The 18551-nt window shown below is 32.2% G+C and overlaps 2 protein-coding genes and 1 long non-coding RNA gene across 6 annotated transcripts; 1 reads left to right on the top strand and 2 right to left on the bottom strand.

Annotated features, from left to right (window-relative positions):
- Positions 2177-8355, top strand: LOC109329797 (stem-specific protein TSJT1). Its single transcript, XM_019563624.1, has 5 exons — positions 2177-2476; positions 6524-6764; positions 6868-6988; positions 7356-7465; positions 8049-8355. The coding sequence occupies exons 1-5, from the start codon at positions 2274-2276 to the stop codon at positions 8082-8084; spliced, it is 711 nt and encodes a 236-aa protein (XP_019419169.1). The 5' UTR covers positions 2177-2273; the 3' UTR covers positions 8085-8355.
- On the bottom strand, positions 7632-8050 carry LOC109329798. Its single transcript, XR_002105583.1, has 2 exons — positions 7945-8050; positions 7632-7768 (listed from the first exon to the last, which is right to left on the bottom strand). It is a non-coding gene; the product is annotated as an uncharacterized LOC109329798 (long non-coding RNA).
- LOC109329796 (ATP-dependent (S)-NAD(P)H-hydrate dehydratase) lies at positions 9539-16793 on the bottom strand. Of its 4 annotated transcripts, none has more exons than XM_019563623.1 (12): positions 16664-16793; positions 15851-16017; positions 14656-14732; positions 14361-14470; positions 14165-14279; positions 13531-13593; positions 13248-13411; positions 12328-12389; positions 11491-11557; positions 10809-10868; positions 10552-10680; positions 9539-9652 (listed from the first exon to the last, which is right to left on the bottom strand). In XM_019563623.1, exons 2-12 carry the CDS (start codon positions 15945-15947, stop codon positions 9625-9627), a joined length of 972 nt encoding a protein of 323 aa, XP_019419168.1. In that variant the 5' UTR covers positions 15948-16017; positions 16664-16793; the 3' UTR covers positions 9539-9624. The 4 variants fall into 4 exon arrangements, with proteins under 4 accessions (XP_019419168.1, XP_019419166.1, XP_019419167.1 ...); XM_019563621.1 differs by lacking the exon at positions 16664-16793 and adding an exon at positions 16238-16320 and having other exon boundaries at positions 15851-16024; XM_019563622.1 differs by lacking the exon at positions 16664-16793 and adding an exon at positions 16219-16317.

Raw genomic sequence — 18551 nt, 5'->3', positions numbered from 1 at the left:
TTAATTGAGCCGACCAAACCTCCAATACCTGACGTGGACAGGAGAACTAGCTTCTTCTAAACTCCTTCCCAATTGCACCAAAAAAACTACTTCCTAGTTAATGTGTCTGCCCACAGAAACTAAAGATCCATCCACGGTTTTGATGATAAAAATCTTGACCTACAAGTTGTCAGAGATAAAGACGAAAAAACAGGAACAGGAACGTGTACATAAATAGCAAGGGGATCTTATAAACACCCATGAAAATATGAAAGACATTTGGCTAATGTTTTGATGAAAAGTATATACATTGATAATATAAAAGTTTTTACAGTGTTATTAGATTATTTATTTTCAATAATTATTGACTATTAAACAAATATAATACAAATGAATGTGAATGATATATTAATTGTGTATAATTTTTTACACTATCAGTCCATGAATATATATTAATGTTTTTTGTTTTCATGTTAACTCTTTAAATTAGCATTTCATTAACTCTTTAAATTATCCTTTTCACATTCAACCTTTCTATCATGATGCATATGAATCATCTCATATAAATTATCTTGAATTTTGTGATTGATTGGGTCATTTGGGTGTATGAGGGAGGATTAGGGTCTGGGTGTGTATTACCGGGAGGGAATGAAAGTTGGTTGTATGGGATGAGTTAGTAAAATTAAAAGGACATTTTCAAAGTTCATAAGATTATGAAATAACTAAAGACTATGAAATATGGGTGTTTCTTGAAATGTTAAGGGTAAAGATAGAATTGTCCAATAGCAAATATTTCATCGTGTTTCTAAACTAAAGGAAAAATATTATTGTTCAGAAAGTTTCAAGTAAAATATATGTTTTAAAATTGAGATTTGATTAGTTTATATTTTCAAAATTGTCCTTTTAATTTTTTTTGAGGATTTGAATTAGAATTCACCCTTTTAAAGATGTTTCCTATATATTTTGTTGTGTTAATCAATTGAAACCTTTCATTCTTAACTTTTAATAGTGTACAAATATCTATATGATGCTTTATTTCACTAGTGATTTAGTTGTGATGAATGATTAATTTTAGTGTCTAATGTGGATAGATAAGAGAGGAAAGGAAAAGTAAGACATGGAAGTGATTCCCTTTTCTATCCACATTGTTTTAGTAATTATCTTCACAAGTCATCAATATATACTCTATATTTATTTATTATCTCTTCCTGTTTGGTTTAACGGGGAGCACATATAGTGTTCCACACTTTGTGCCACTCCATGTATCAAGCTTATGATTGGTCAAAAAATATTTAATAATTAAATTTTAACTTAAATATATTTTTTCTGACCAATCACATGTCTATGAAACATAGAGTGACACAATATATGTGACAGTAGATTTGTACCCGGTTTAATGAGGGTGGTTTTTATAGAATACACAAGAAAAAGAAGGGAACTCACCATAACCTAAACGTGGATGCTTTAGCAGGGGATAACTCCTCTCTCTCCTAAACAAACGGTGGTGATGGCATTCCGTGCAATCATAATGGCTAAAGCCAAAAAAGGGTATCTAATGCTAATTCCCGTGTCCTGAAAGTTATCAACTTATGTGGGTCCCACGTCCACACAAAAATCAACTCCTAATTTTTGACGCTAACAGAGATATTTAAAGAGGAAATGTTTTAGGATAAATAATGGACTGTTATTTTATTATTCCTTATTCATATATAATTATTATCAATTTTTTCAAAAAATAATCCAAATAAAAAATAAGCAATGAAATAACTATATAAAAATATTTATATAACAGTTCATTATATTACATTACATTTAAAAATAAGACATGATATATTTACATTTAACTATATATAAAGACGTAACATAATTTAACTATTATAATGATATAATTTTTATTTTCAATTTTGTCCATAATATTATTTAATTTTACAAAAAAAACTATCTAATTCATAGTAACCACCACAAGATATTAAGTTATTAACCACCTCACACTATAAATAGAGGATTATAACAAAGGACAAAAAAAAAATAATATAAAATATATGAAAAACAAAAAGTATATTATAATTCATAGTAAAAATTTAATATGATAGAATATGAACCCACAGGGCACATACACTATGGAAATTTATTTTTACACCGAAAGACTGAAATACCCTCGTGGTTCCTCTCTATATAACCAAGCACACCTTTGTTCATTTTCCATTCCATTCTCAACCGTGCGATCTTTCCGGTGAAATATTCATTTCCATTCTATTTTTATTTTTTGTTTATAATTTGTAGATAGAGAGAAGATGTTAGGAATATTCAGCAGCTCGATCGTATCGCCACCGGACGAGCTGGTAGCAGCCGGCAGCAGAACACCGTCGCCGAAGACAAAGGCGGCGGCGCTGCTGAAGCGGTTTGTTGAGAGCAAGTCATCCTCCGTGTCGGTGCAGGTTGGGGAAAATGCTCAGTTTGCATATACTCACCACAACGAGTCACCGTGGCAACCAAGGTAATTTATATTTAACAATGGCTTCTACAATCTTCTTAGAGTCGCTTCAACGACGTCGTTTTCTCAAATCGTCGTTACAGTTCCTTTACGTTAAGTGCAAATCTTCTTAGAGTTGCTTTTACTTATTTTTAATTTATAAGTTCTTTTATAAACTAAGTAGCTTTCTTTCACAAAAAATTATAAACCACCGCGAAAAAAGCAAAATATTAAAATTTGATAGGCTGATTAATGTTTTCAATTTATAAAAATACGATTTTTAAGGTGTTTTGTTAAGTTTACTGAGGGAATAATCGGGTAACCGTGTGATCGGTTATATAAGAATTTAAACAACCAGATCAGATGGTGGTAGCAGAACTTTGTTGCTTCTACCGTTGGAATGTTTGACCCATTGGATTATTGACCACTCATCTTCACGAAGTGATAGAAATCACCTTTCTCCAAATAGTGTACTACTCTATGTCTAAATCCAATCAAAATACTTAATTTTATTAGTTTTTGCTTTAAAGTTTTTTCTTTTATCCAATTGTCAGAAATATATAATTGACTTGAAACAAAAAAACGACACATCTGGGGAAGGAGTATGTGCCATATAAGCCATAAGTGTTAGTCTAATTAATTTTTGGAAGTTAAACTATTCCTTAATCCGGAAGCTAATCCAACCGTAATTGTTTATCGATGAACTTTTGAATTTGAATCTCGCCAAAGATTTGATTAGATAATGCTTTGGAATAAATAGATGTCATTATACAGTTTGAATAGGTAGACCTCTATATATACATGACAAATGATGATCACGAAATGAGTCAGCCCAATCATACTTATCATTTATTTGATCCTAAACAATTATATTAGAGTCCAATCATAATCTAGACCTGATAAAATTCAATTATAGAGTCCAAAATCATGATCAAATCAAATTGAATGGGGAATATGGTTAGATCCACTTCACTCCTACATGTTATTACTATTTATAGTATTTATCTTTTTGGTTGTCAGATTTTCCTTCACGTAGATTTTATCCGTAAGTTAATATAGTTTCAGCAATTAAACATAAGTTGTTTATCGCTTATTACACAATATGACATCGGAAGATACAAATTAAATCCTGTTGAAGGAGAAAATAAGGTAAGGCAAGGAATAAGACAAGAGCAGGTGGGGCATAAAATACGTACTAGGCCACGTGTGTGTAATAATCACAATGTGTCACTCTATGTATAGGATCAAAATGTATCACTCTATATACATTGATTTAAACTGGTATATTTAATTATTAGATATTTTTTCAACTAACTCCAATTAAAAAAACTTATATAGAGACATATATAACATATCATATTTAAAGACGAATATATTTATATTTTTATATACTATTATTAATGACTAAAATTTAATTAAAATTAAATATTTAATATATTATCAAGATTTTATTGATTATCTTTTTCTTTCAATCCTAATAATATATATTTAATAATATATAAAGTGGTGCGGAAGATAAATGTCTTCCCTATATAGAATCGTGTGGTGCCTTTGTATAGGAAGTAGATGGTAAAAGGAGATGACATATCAACTTCAGCAATTAAAAGCGAAAAAGTCATACCATCTAAAACCAAAATTAAATAAATTTTCATAGAGAAAAACATTTAATAAACTTCCTTATGTTTTATCTCGACATAAGATATTTGCAAAAATAATTGTTTTGGGCAGAGAGTGATTGTTTACAGTTCTCAGATCGTATCCGTGTTCACACCACCCATGGCCCTACAATGGGTGGTTGAGGATTATTTTTTTGGGTAGATGATTTATTTTTAGATTTTTATTTCATTTTTCTGGAATATATCAATTCTTTGTTGCGCAACAGCTATAAATAGTCAGGGCATAATTAATTAAATAAAGCATTTGGAACATATCCATTTGGTTTATTTATTTTTATACAATTGTAGTTTGTAGAGTGTGTCTTTGGATAAACTAAATATCAATTATTCGAGTCATTGTGGTTTGAGACTGAGTGGGCCTGAGTTTATTTACTAGGGGTCCCAGAAAATGTGACACTTCGTATATTACTATTTGTTATTAGTCATAAAAATATTTAATTATTAAATTTTTAACTTAAATATATATTTTTAATCAATTATAAGTAAGTAACATATAGAGTAATATATTTTTTAGGATAAAAAATCCTTATTGTATCAATTTAAGATTTGAAGCCCAGGTTGCAGGAGTGAATTATTGATCCATGGGCCCCATGTTTTAATGCATCCAAGAATAATTTGTTTTTTCGCTTAAAAAATTGGAGAAAATGTGCTGGTATACAATTAACTTACCCCTTTTTCGGTGCTTAAGTGGAATAGTCCAAAATTGCAGATACTTTGAGTTTCATCCATGAAATGTGATCATAGATGTGTGTTTGGTATTTTTAGTTGGGAGTTTTTTTAGAACTTTTCAACAAGTTTGTCATACAAAAAAATCAAGTGAAAATTGTTAATCATAGTAGTGAACTGGATTAGTAATTAAACGGCAAATATGAAATTAGATATTAATTATATTAACATGCTATTAAAAAATTAATAAATAATGTGATAAATATTTTTATTTGTACTATTTGTTAAAACAAAATGTGTGACTAATTGATAAACTCTGTTTTAAAAGTATAAGCAAAAATAATGGTAGTATGATTGATCATTCACAATAATATTTTGGTAAAAATTAAATTTCCTTTATGTTTTTGGTAAAAACTGATCACTATAACTAATTTTGAACTATTTAAACCGGTATAGTTCTGTGTAATGATATATTACTATAATGTATTGTATTGGTATGTGGTTCAGCTCATTGATTTTTTGATTAGACACAATTTGATTATATAACCATGATATGAAGTTTCGGGTCCAATTCATAATATTGACTATCATTTGCTTTAGTGGCAAAAGATAATGAATTGAGGATGGGATATGAAACTAGACCATATTGGTTGGTCAGAACATAAGGTGACATCAAAAGTCTATAAATATGAGTTTAAAATCTATGCACCGACAATATAAAATTTATCTACTATTGATTTATATTACTTTTGTTTGAAAGTCAACAGTGATTAACAAATCAATGGTGGATAATTACTGTCATTTTTACATTGTCAGTATATATATATTAAAACCGTATTTTATATATGTGTATATATAACAATTTTAAATAGATAATTGGTTCAAAAATAATATGATTGGTTAAAAAATAATATGAGATGGAGGGAGTACTATATAACATTAAAAGCATGATGCATAATGCTTGATACCTCCATTATTAAAGTTGGGTGTCGTATTCTGTTTCCTTATCTTTGAAGTTGTTGACTTAATTGTATTGGTTTTCAACGTTCAGTGGGTTCCTTTGGCGAGAATAAAGGCAGATTCTTTTTTTTTTAAATCTCGTCACTACCATTTCTGTCTAGTTTCCAATACAAATGCCTTATTTCATAAATCAGTTGATTAATGATTGGATAAATATTTCAATTAAAATAATAATATGTATAGTTTGCTTTTTTGTTCCAGCATATGAAAGTTGAACAAATATGCAATGTGAATTAAAAAAATCAAATATTTATTATTTTTTCTGTTTTTTTACGTGAGACAAAATTTGGGACATGAGTTGAGATAACTCATCCTTGTTCTTGCATGTTTCTTTGATGTAAATTGTGGGCTTGCAATGCCTTAAACAGTAGAGTACTATGGGACATAAGTAAACTTCATGTAATAGTTGTTTTTGGATAGGATAATGACTGGTAAATTGAAGGAGTAAGATGTATGATCTGATTACCTAGATTGCAGTGTTCACCGCAAAGTGACATGGTTAGATGTAACAGGTCCGATGCATATGCATAATATCCGATTCTATGCGGCTTATCAGTTTTTACATTATTATTACAAAACTGCATCTATATCGAACCCAGTATGGGGTATCTAGGCTAAACGAGATAACCATCTAACTATGATTCAATGTTTGTTATGGCAATTCTATATCTCTATGTAGTTATCTAAATACAGAGTGAAAAAATGACAGGTCATTTGCCGTTAAGGATGAGGTTTTCTGCTTGTTTGAGGGAGCTCTTGACAACTTGGGAAGCTTGAGGCAACAATATGGACTAGCCAAGTCTACCAATGAAGTACTTTTGGTCATCGAAGCTTACAAAACTTTACGCGATCGAGCTCCATACCCTGCTAATCATGTTGTTGGCCATCTCAGTGGGAGCTTTGCTTTCATAGTTTTTGACAAGTCCACTTCTACCCTCTTTGTGGCTGCTGTAAGTAATTCATCCCATCATTAATTTTCTCGCTCCACCGCCACGATCTTTAGTTAATTAGTTACTTTTACTCAGAACATTGTGCTTGTGTTATTTATGACAGGATCAAGCTGGTAAGGTTCCTCTTTATTGGGGAATAACCGCGGATGGAAACGTAGCATTTTCTGATGATGCAGAACTGCTTAAAGGGTCATGTGGCAAGTCACTCGCTTCTTTCCCTCAAGGTTGGTTTATTTATGTGCTTATGTATATTTGTCAAATGCATCACAATTACCCTTTAAATTGCCAACCACAATTGAGACCACAATGTTGTAGTTTTGATTCTCCTCACTCGAGTCGTGTCTGTAATTGTTGTCACATTTTCCTGCATCTGCAGTTATCGTAAACACGACATTTAATTATTGTAACTGCACAAATATGCAAATAGAAAAGGGAAGAAAATGAAAAATTTAACACACATACCAAATTCTTTGGGTAGAATATGAATTCTTTACCAACTACAATGACATTGTCTCATTTCTTTGTCCATTTTCCTCAATTTTGTAAGATTTCCATCTAATTTTTGGCATCATTGCTCTCTAAATTGTACAGGGTGTTTCTACTCCACAACAGTTGGAGGATTGAGATGCTATGAGAATCCTAAGAACAAGATTACTGCAGTACCTGCTGAGGAAGAGGAAATCTGGGGTGCAACCTTCAAGGTAACAAAATGAAATGAGTTTAAATAGAATTTCTGCTACAACCTGAGTTCTTCCCTATATTATACATTAGATTAGATAAAATTATCACCCTTCTCAAAAAAACAATGTTCTTCCATTCCATTTAATGGAGTTATCAAGAGATAAAAATAAAAATGAATTTTTTATTTTAATGTTTTATTCATTTTCTGAAGTATTAGACAATAGGAACCATTTTTTACTCTCTCTATAGTGACATATTATAAGATGGGGGAAGTATTTAATCTACTCCCAGGTTGATTTCCAAAAAAATTGGTTTGCATTAACCTATTTCCAGAGAAAAAAATATATATACTGATAATTTAAGAAATATTTACACTGTCATGCATCATCAACATTCATATTTTATCATTATTGAATTTTAAATAAAAGTAATACAAATGAATGGTGAATGATGCATTGATTGTGTATAAATTTTTACATTGTCAGTGCATAGATATTACACTCATATTTCTATTTCTATTGCCTGTTTCACTCAACATATCTGGTTTTTGATATTTTGATATCTTATGCTCTATTTTGTGTCTTTGGTGGGATGAATGACCAGGTGGAGGGGCCAACAGTTGTTGCAGCCACAGAGTAGAATATCTTTATTTGAAATGGGACATATGGAGCAATGTTTTTATGTGGTTATAACTGTAAGGCATGCTTGAGGGGGTCATGTAAATACCTTGAATGATAACAGTGAGAAGAGTGGAACTATTAGTAGAGGTTATTGTGGGGTACTTGATATCAAATTATGTTTCTAATGTACAGTTGTACTTTTCCATTGTAATAAAAATATGTGTCTGGCTTGAGACATGATTTTACCTTCACCCTCAGCAACTATTCAATCTTATATTAAATTTAAGAATGTATAACATTTATCATGCATGTTAAATATATGGTGACAATAACTGCTTATTTCACTTAATCAATCAAGTCATGTAAACTAGTGAGGGTTGTCATTTTTTGTAGTATCGGAATCCCTCACTTTTCATGTAAGAAACTAAATCATATAAATTGAGGGGTTGTTATTTATTTGGTATGTATTCTCTCACATTTCGCTATGTGTGACTGACTTTCCCTACAAATTTTCATATTAGGAATTGAACCCTTGACCTTATGGTTATCCTGTGGATATAACGGAACTTTACATCGTTAGATAAAGATGTATGCACGAACAATATATGAATTTTATACATTGTCATTGTGTCACCTATCATCCATATTTAGTTATCATTAACTTTTCAAAAATAACTCAAATAAACAGTAGATGATATAATAATTGTGTATAAATCTTTACGCTCACTGTTGCGTCTTTTAACTTACTTATTTCAGGTTTTATTGCCTTTCAAATGAAGTATCGGCGAATTAGTAGGCATTGATTAATAACCATAGCACTCCCTATAGCAGTGTATAGCTTATAAAAAAAAGCATAGCAGTAAATATGAAACAGAAACGTTTTAAAAAAAGCATGGGAGAACCAAAATCTGATAATCTTCAATTCAAATCCTTTTTTCTTTACTTTCTGAAACATTCTTTGTTGCAGTCAATTGACAAGGTTCTCCTTCTTTCTCAAAAATATTCAAACCCTTTATCTTTTATTTGTACTTGGACTCCAAATTTTGACCTTATGAGACATTTTATTCCTAATCAAAGACTAGATACTTTTTTATCTTCGATTTCTTCAAGAAATTGTCATCAAACATTGTTGTTCAACGCTGTGTAAGTTTTCCTTATATATTACTGATTTTTTATGAGTGCTTATTTGCACAATCTAGTTGGTTATTAGATGACATTTTTATGTTTTCTTTTCTCATCCTTAAGAATGGAATTATTAGATGATTTCACTAGTACCTTTCGTCAATGTGAAGGGTTGTTTTGTGGTCTCTGAGTATTTGCACATTTGTTTGTTCACTATTCAAGAAAATAAATCTACAGAGCATAATTTACTTCCAGTATACAGAAGCGTAAAACAATATTTTAATATTTATGCACCGACATTCTAAATGTTTTATACACTCACATTATTCATTATACATACACTGACATAGATATTAAAAGTGTAAATTCATCATATTAAAATTTATTGTAACAGTTATAACAAGTCACACTCGCACTTCTTTCTACCATCATCACCTTTAACAGGCCGGACAAACATCTTCTACACTGCAAGAAAGAATGCAAGAAGTTAAATAGTGCAATTTTCTCCCAATAAAGCTAGGATTTAATTAAATTCCACTAAAAATGTCAAGATTTTTTATTATCAACCAATCATGCATTGTCACATCCAACTTCTATAATGACTATCTTATATAGCTCATATTTGAGGTGATGTATGATTAGTTGACACACTAAAATCTTTACACAAGTATACCAAGATCAAACTTCCTTAGATTTCACATAATTATTACATTTGTGAGTTGTGACTACTCTTATTTCAGAAATTACACTCATTCCTATAAGTTTATAATGTCATTAGACTTACTTCTCCCCTATTGACTAAATGTAAACTTTGCACTTAGCACCTCTGTTTTGAGGAATCCCGGGTGTAATATCGCAAAAACTCAAAGGTAGTGAGCACACAACAAAACTCAACCACTACCATCGACTCCGACTAAGAACCACTGTCCGACCCTTCATTTTCGGGGATTGGGAATGACCCGAAATTAAAAATTGCTGCTTTACTTCTATTCTAGCAATCTAGCACCTTTGCAAGTATTTTCTAGTCCATGGATGAGATTACCCAACTATTGCTTGTAACTTGTAGCAAGGTTGTCTAGAAGGAAGAATAATTTTATTCCTACTCAAGGATCCTCGTTGAGTTCTGTTGCAAGTTTCTTTAAGCTCCTAAAATTTTATGATATCAAACTTGATACTCCTGAATAAAGGAGGGGAATGAATGTAATGTTAAAGCTTAATTATCGTCGAGGATGTAAATTCAATGACAATATAAACATAATAAGAGATCAGTGTAATTTCTGAAACAAGAAGGGTGTAGGGATGATCAAGTTGTTTCAAAGAAAGTATAATTTACCCTAAAATTGATGTTTATCAAGAAGACCAACCTTTTACCCAAGCATTCAATGATGTCACCAGTGACCGTTGATCTTTTCTTATTTGAGAATGCAAGTGAAGCAGCCTTCCTCAAAATAGCAGAACCAGCAATGCATCCCAAAACTGTTGGATTCTTAGAACTACAAGAACAACAATCAAGCCTTAATCCTGTTGGATTCTTAAAACTGCAATAAAAATATAACAAGGGTATAATGATATTAAAAAACAGAATAAAAAAAAATATTCCATGTGGAATGCCATAGATAACCTGAGATTTGAATTTGGATCAGAAGCTGCTTGGCGTGCCCACGACAAAAAGACAGCAACACTGTACCAATTAAAATAAGCATGTTTGTAAAGAAATTCAAATTCCAATAACAGAGAAATAATTGATTTGCTTTAATAGTATTGTAAGACTTGTTTCTCATAGTTACAGATAGGATAAGTGAAAATAGCCGTATGTATTACGCACAAACAATAGATGTCACCAAGGATTAGTAAACTAGTAACATTAATGGAGCTGTGGAAGTTTGACAACTTGAATTTCTTCCACAACTTAAAACTATTGGTCCAATTCAAGACTCTCCACTGACATAGTGGTCTTCTGATTTACTTTCTCTCTTGCAATGAAAGACAAGCAAATGATCGAATCAGAATAAGTTGTCAAAGGAAAAGTAAAAACAAAATAAAGGAGGTATCATTTTCTTCTCTTTGTCAATGTTTGATAAAGAAAGCTCCAAATTCTCAAGAGGGTAGATTCTGTACGAGCCTTGATTTGTTTCTTGAATGTGTTTAGATATAACAATAAGACACTAACAATGAGGGAAGGGATCAGATAGATCAATGATAAAAATCAAAGAGAACTTCATCTGGCAGAAAGGACAATGTAAGCATAAAACATAAAATTTCCAAGAAGGGAATAACACAAACATGAAGAAATAATTACTTGCCTTCCAGATAGGATATCACCTTGGCCACCACAACGTCTAAGAGAACCATAGATGCTCACTGATTTAACTGCATGAATAATAACCACAATCAAATGATTTGCAAATATCTGTGGTTACCATAATGTGTCTATACCATAAGCTAATTCCATGTTCAATAGAGCAGTCAATAGTCAATACCATTACATATTGTCAGGCCCCGGTTTTCAGGTCATGGTTCATAAAATATTGTTGTCTATTCCACATTGTAAAGTTCCTACTTCATAGATAAATTAAGGATTTCAATTGCATTAGTAAACTCAGTTCTATGGGTGGCTAAATCAAAATTCTACAGAACAAATTTAGACTCCACAATATGATAAGTAAAAGTGATGAAAAGAGACCAGTTTCTTATTTTAGAACAAACGGACAAAGATTGGGGGAAATTTTTTGATCAAATATGATTCTTGAAAAAAGCTTAACCACAATCATGAAATTTGGGGATATATGAATTTGTTCACAGTAATTTTATTAACTTTTTTCTATTTATAAAGATTTTTTGTTGGGAAATTAAATCAAGCCAGCTCATTTGGCAAGATCTAATTGTGATAACCCTCAATAATATTAGGTAGAGTTTAAATGAACAACTTCCCAACCCTCTCACATTTTTTGCCATGGCCCTTGTTTTAAAATTTAAGTTATTTTTATTTAGATGTGTTATGTTGGCATTATCGAAAAATGCTTCTACTGGAGACCTTTTAAAAGAAAGAAACGAAGGATGAAAGAGACTTTTATCCATTTTTCACTCATTTCTTTCTGGTTCTAAAAAACAGAACTAACTATTGTTTATAGAAAATCTACCTGTGGCGCCATCACTTATGAGATCCGATTTTCCTTTCTTGAGGACAGTAACACCGCCAATCCTGCAAAGAACATGCCATAGTTGCCAATAAACTGTTGTACGTAATGACAGATAATAATGATAAACAGTGAATGTATCTGTGAACAAAAAAATTTAGCACGGTTGGCTCTAGTTCTTTGTATAGCTAAAAGATGTTTAGTTCCTTTTAGCAACAAATCAAAGGATTATAAAATGTTTAAACAATATTTAACCAGCACATTTCATGAATCAACCCGAGCATCAACTATATCACACTTCAATTGATGCAGTCCTGAATCAGGATTTAAGAGTTCAAGCATCTTTCAGTTAGCACCTTGAGAGATTAAGTGCACAGTGCCACAATGAAAAAGCATTATGAAATTTATATATAGAGGGCTCAACAAAAGTAGTTATTTCTATTTTTGAGAACCAGATGGTTGAAAAGAATGGAGTTCCCCAATTTAGAAATGCAACCAACCATTTACCACCACAGTATTTTATGATAAGATTTTCATGGTCGAAAGTCAAAAAAATATAACAGAGCAATATCTGGCTAGTGATATGATATTTATGAGACTCATTTGACAACCAAGCTATTGACAATTGTCCATTATCTGGAGTGAACACTATAATGTAATGTGTGATAGATGAAACTGCCCACACCCAAGCAAATTTCAAAACACATTACGCAGAAGGAAAAGGAAAAGAAACTTGTCTAGATGCAAGTATGAGTGGCAAGCATATTTGGATTCATAAAAGTTAGCATGTTAAAAATATAAACCAACCCAACTATCCTCAACATATATGCATATCATAAATAGCATACAATACATACACAAGGATCAATTGCCTGAATAATGTTCTAGCAAAAAAAACCAGTAATTCAAAAAAAAGAACTTACTGTTTGGAAAGAGATACCAATTGCTGTGTACCATCCACATCATCTACTTCAGAACTCAATACTTTCTGGACAAGACGCTTATATTCATTGACATTTGGGGTTAGAACAGCTAAGGCATAGCCACTAACAAGGTCAAGATTATTTGTAACAAGAAAAAGTCCATCCTGAAAAACACCCAAAACAGTTGACAAGGATGACCAAATATACAGACAAAAGATGCAGTCACTATGAACATGTCATCCAGATTATAAGGAGTCTAAAATCTAAACCTCAATATACATACCCCATCTATAACAATTGGGACGTTTGACTGTCTTGCATGTCTCATGATTTCACTCACACAGTCCTGACAACATCATGCAAATGATGGAATTAAAGATGGACACTGGCAACAGGTAGTCATAAAAGTTAAGACATATAATATCATCGAACTCAAGGGAAAAACAAATTCCTAAACCAAAGAAAAGAAGGAAAAAGAAATAGATCTAGTAAAGATTGAGTATATCTTGAAAGACCAAAATTTTAATTCTATATATATACCCTTGCTTAATAGCTTAATAGCTTAAGGCAGTGCAGTTCTTTGACATGGGAACAAAAGCTGGTTAACCAGCTAATACAGTTCCCCTATCCTTATTAACTATTGTAAGAATTTCGGAATAATACCAAGTTTCAAAATTTATGAGTTCATGATTTGTCACATCTTAAGCCAAATGAGCTTCCACGTGAGAAAAATTTGCCTTTTAGGCATCATTGTATCATAGCATGAAACGCATGCATTCAAACATGCATACTGGAAAAGGATAAGAATTAAGATAAAACCTAATGTCCAAAAGCAAACACAATAAGTTTTAAAAAAGCAAATTATTTTCTGGTGTAATAAAATGGGACCCGGTGAAGCATTTCAAGAGAAAGCATACTAGAAGAAACGGATCTCTTCCAAGGCCTGGACCAATGACAAGACAGTCAAATCTTTCCATCCACTTGTCAACTTCAGCAAGAACCTTGCCTGATATGATTTTCTTGTCTTCCTCCCTGAAATTACACTATCACTTAAATACTCACTTGGTTTTGAAATGTGCTTTTAGAAAGCTGAAGATTGCGTAGAATTTATACCTGACACTGTAAGATTCTTCCAAAATGGGGTGCACAATCAACTCAGGACTGTAGCTTTTGATGACAGGAGCAGCATCTTTTGTGCAGAAAACATGGGACAGATCTGCACCCTGCATGGGTGAGAAAATAGTTGGATAATTTGATACAACAGAAAAGGCAAAAAATAACTTCAGAGAAAAAGATACTTGAAGAAGAGAGAAAAAATCATATGAGCCAAACATTATAATCTACCGAACTAGATGCAGAATTCAGTAAGAGGGGAAAGGGTAATTAGAAAAGGAGTGTCAATACTAACAATTTTTAAGGCTGAAATGGCAGCAAAATATGGAGCGCCTGTATATTCACGACACCCTCCAATAACAGCTATTTTTCCTGATTGGAAGCATGAGCCAAGGAAACATTAGATATTTGTTACTTTAACTCCAATCACAAACCCAAATATAATTAACACATAGTCGGTCCTCTGGTAAGAGTTGACAGCTTATGCTTTCTCAATTTTCTATCTTAGATTAACACAACTCACTACAGCCTTGGTAGTTGGTTCCAAATGCTACATGAAATGAACAGAAAAAACTCCAGGACAGAATACTTTCAATAATTTCAGAACATTTTATTACATGACATATCCAGAAAAGAAATTTAATGAACAAAATAAAACACAGGTAGAGAAGTATAGCAAATAAATAGTTGTGTGGGAGATTGTCTGCAATTTTTTTTTTTGTTTTTGCTGCTGAATGTATAAAGATTGGGGGAGGGGTGAATCATGATTTTTCTTAGATGGTGCCTGCCTGTTGTTTTAGATTTTAGCTTTGGTGGTATGGTGCATGAAGTTGGTAGGTGCAAATGCACTTTAAGGTGTCTTGTATGTGGCAATGTGACTTATGTTTTGATCGTATCTTTTACCCTCTATTTGCTGAAGCCTTATGCTTCAGTTTCTAATAAAAATTGTATCTTACCTGATTTTTTTTGAAAGATAACATATTGCTTTTCCTTTGTTTTTTTTTTACCTATATAGTATCAATGCAAATGGTTATTGCACAGATAACCTATATGCCCCTATTGGATACTTCAATACATTATAAATATTTTTCCTCTATTTATCTTTGAATTATTTTATGAACAATTTTCCATATCAGTGTATCTATACCATGACATGTCAGTAACTAGGAATGGCAACACTGCAGGTTGGGTTCCGGTTCTACCTTCCCTAATTCGAACCCTTCAGGGTTGAAAAAAATGAACCTCATCCCCACCCCATCGGGGTTTCCCAGACTCGAAATATAATCCTAACTGTACTAATATATATAAGCGGGTTTATTGCCTATACAAAACCCGGACTAAACCCAAACCCATTCAAAGCAGGTTTTCCCAGTCGAGATCGGGTTACATTGTCTTATAGGTAACTCATATGTATCTATACTTCCTAGGATTTAATAATTAAACAGATAAAAATGTATCATACATATGTAATTGGAAGAAGAATTGAGTACCTGCCTGGCCTTTATGTCTACTAGCATCAAGAGCAGGAGTAATTGCTCTAATAACACTATCAGCATCAACCTCAACAGAACTCAAGTGTTGCTGCATATTTGCACAATATGTGTGGTGATGAATTCCACTTCCAACTCCAAGAGATCTTATCAACAAATGTTGTCTTCTGAAAACAGATGAAGAAGCCAATAGCATACAAGTGTTTGCACAACCCAAGAAGGATAATTGGGAATTCATGACATGTTTCATTAACATTGAGCAAAACAAAGCAATTACTCACCTGCAATATCTCAACAACAAAACACAAATCCCAAACTCTTTTCAATTAATGCATAAAAAAGGCTAAGAAAATTAAGCAAATGAATACCTGAAAAAAAGTCAGAAAGATTGAAAAACCACCGTTTCACGATTCAGCTAGGTTTGATGGTGTAGCTTAATAACATTGCACGTGTTGGCAGTTTAAAAGAAAATGTAATTTCTTTTAAATTGTCAAGACCTGTAACATTTTACTAGATCTCAGAAAAAACTGAAGAGTTTGATTATTGTGAGCGAAAGGCATCTGAATTAGTTTATTATCAAAAGGCAAAGATATTACCATTTTTTTAAAACAAAGTGAGAAAAACGACGTGTCGTTTAAGCTTAGGTATATAAAAAGTACTTAATTGAATTAATCAATTAAATAATTAATTGTGTTGGTGGAAGAGGGATAATGGCTCCAGTAACAGAAACGACGAGGAACGCGGTTAGGTCAGGGATAATAGTGGTGGGAGCGTTAGCGTTTGGGTATTTGAGTTTACAAATTGGATTCAAACCTTATCTTGATAAAGCTCAACAACAACAACAACAGCAGCAGCAACAACAGCAACAGCTACAACAATCTCAATCTCGATTTGATTCTGACCCAACTTCACTTTCTACTGATGATGAATCCTTCTCTTTCCCCGAACGCAATTCATAGATTGTGTCTTCATTCAGTGAGATAAAGTAAGGATAATTTGTATTATGGGAATTTAACTACTTTCAGGGAATTCAAATTGGTTGATGGAAGTGTGTATTTTCATTTGCTTACACTATATCTTATCTTTGCATTATTATCTACATAGTTACTTGGTATGTGGTTCATTTTAGAATGGCATGTGACATATGAAGTAACACGATTTGTGAGACAGAAAATGTGCTCCCGATTTTATGACATCTTATTTTATGAAGAAATGAGATGCAATATGTTTAATTCGGTATTCGGTAGGTAGGATAAATGAGATAATTATGTAATTGTGGTATAAGTTTTATTCCTTCATGTGCTTGGAAGGGTAGCAGATATTGTGTGGTAGGACTACATATGATTATGAATGTAGGAATTAGAAATCATTCATTCAAGTGGGGAACTATGCCATGCATTTTATCAAATTAAAGTTAGATACAGTCTTGCCTTGCTCACTCACTTCAGAGTAGCATTGTTTTAACTTGTGTATGTCTATTTGCTTTAGTTATGTGCTCTGTTTAAAGGGCGGGTCTTATTGCAATGCCGCAATGATAAAGTTGTTGTCATATGATAGGAAGGTTATGGGTTTAGATCTTGAAAATTTGCTTATAGGTTAAGACGACATACATATATTATCTCCGTATCCCATCGGGTGGGAGTTTCGGACAATAGGATGCCCTTCTTAGGAATGTTTGTGGTTGGGTGTAATGGTATGGGGTGTTGGCATTTTAGAGGGTGAGTCTTGTCACAAACTAAGGTAGAGTCTTGTGACATAGAAATTATAAATGCAAATACAGGAAACACCTCTTTACTTGTGGGATAAGGCTATATTCTTGTTGAACCAATTAGGTGAGAGCCTAGTGTAAATTCCTATAGAATATATGTGTACTTTTCTCCATGTATTTACATTTTTTAGGACTAATCAAATAAACTCCAAAGGTTGTGGTGCTTTCTTCTGAACCTGGATGATTAGAATGTCCTTAACCTTAGCCTCAGTCCTGTAACTTTGCCTTTAGACCAGTAACAAAGCATATGACATATAGCTTTCCTGGTAAAAGGAAGAATGGAAATTTTAGATAGATAAGTAGGGTTTTACTATTTCTGATTCATTAATCTCAAATCATGACATTATATGTTGTAGATTGTATCAATCATTCATGCTCTTTTTTTTGTGAATACCCAAATCATTAGTTCATTGAGTTGAGTAGGGACAGGTTAGTACTTGATGATGATTGGTGGCTGTGATTTTTTGTTTTTTTGGGTACATTGCTATGATTTTTGTTGATACAGAAACTTTTTTTATACATAGAAGCCAGTATTTATTTATTCATTGATTGTTGGTGCAATGAAGCACAACAATTTTATGATAATCTATATTCATTTAATTACTTGTCACATTATCTTTCTCCCCCAATTTTTATGGACATATGCATGATCCTTGATGGGGAAATAGGATTGAATATCATTTGCAAACTATGACTTTCCTCAAATAATATAAAAACTACTAACATATGATGATGAGAATGGGTGAGATTAGATCCTCCAGCACTGGAATATGAGAGGAATAAAATTTGACAATATTATAATATTATTTTATTTTAAAATAAATAAAATATGTATCCTTTAAAAATTCTATGCAAATGCACCCTGCCAAAAAGGAGGTTCCTTATACTAAGAGGGTACACATCTGCTGTCCCGCACTTTGTGCTACTCCATGT

Source organism: Lupinus angustifolius, chromosome LG16 (genome assembly GCF_001865875.1).
Source record: "Lupinus angustifolius cultivar Tanjil chromosome LG16, LupAngTanjil_v1.0, whole genome shotgun sequence".
Lineage (NCBI taxonomy): Eukaryota > Viridiplantae > Streptophyta > Magnoliopsida > Fabales > Fabaceae > Lupinus > Lupinus angustifolius.
The sequence above is the reverse complement of the archived record's forward strand: the minus strand, read 5'-3'. Positions and strand labels throughout refer to the sequence as shown.

Bases quoted from the DNA above. Each gene is read 5' to 3' on its own strand.
- LOC109329797 (XM_019563624.1), top strand. From the start codon at position 2,274: ATGTTAGGAATATTCAGCAGCTCGATCGTATCGCCACCGGACGAGCTG. The intron at 2,477-6,523 runs GTAATTTATATT...AAAAAATGACAG, and splicing joins GAGTCACCGTGGCAACCAAG to GTCATTTGCCGTTAAGGATG. The intron at 7,466-8,048 runs GTAACAAAATGA...ATGAATGACCAG, and splicing joins TCTGGGGTGCAACCTTCAAG to GTGGAGGGGCCAACAGTTGT.
- LOC109329796 (XM_019563620.1), bottom strand. From the start codon at position 16,106: ATGTTAATGAAACATGTCATGAATTCCCAATTATCCTTCTTGGGTTGT. The intron at 13,594-14,164 runs GTATGCTTTCTC...TGATGTTGTCAG, and splicing joins GAAGAGATCCGTTTCTTCTA to GACTGTGTGAGTGAAATCAT. The intron at 10,869-11,490 runs GCAAGTAATTAT...TAATTGGTACAG, and splicing joins GGTGATATCCTATCTGGAAG to TGTTGCTGTCTTTTTGTCGT.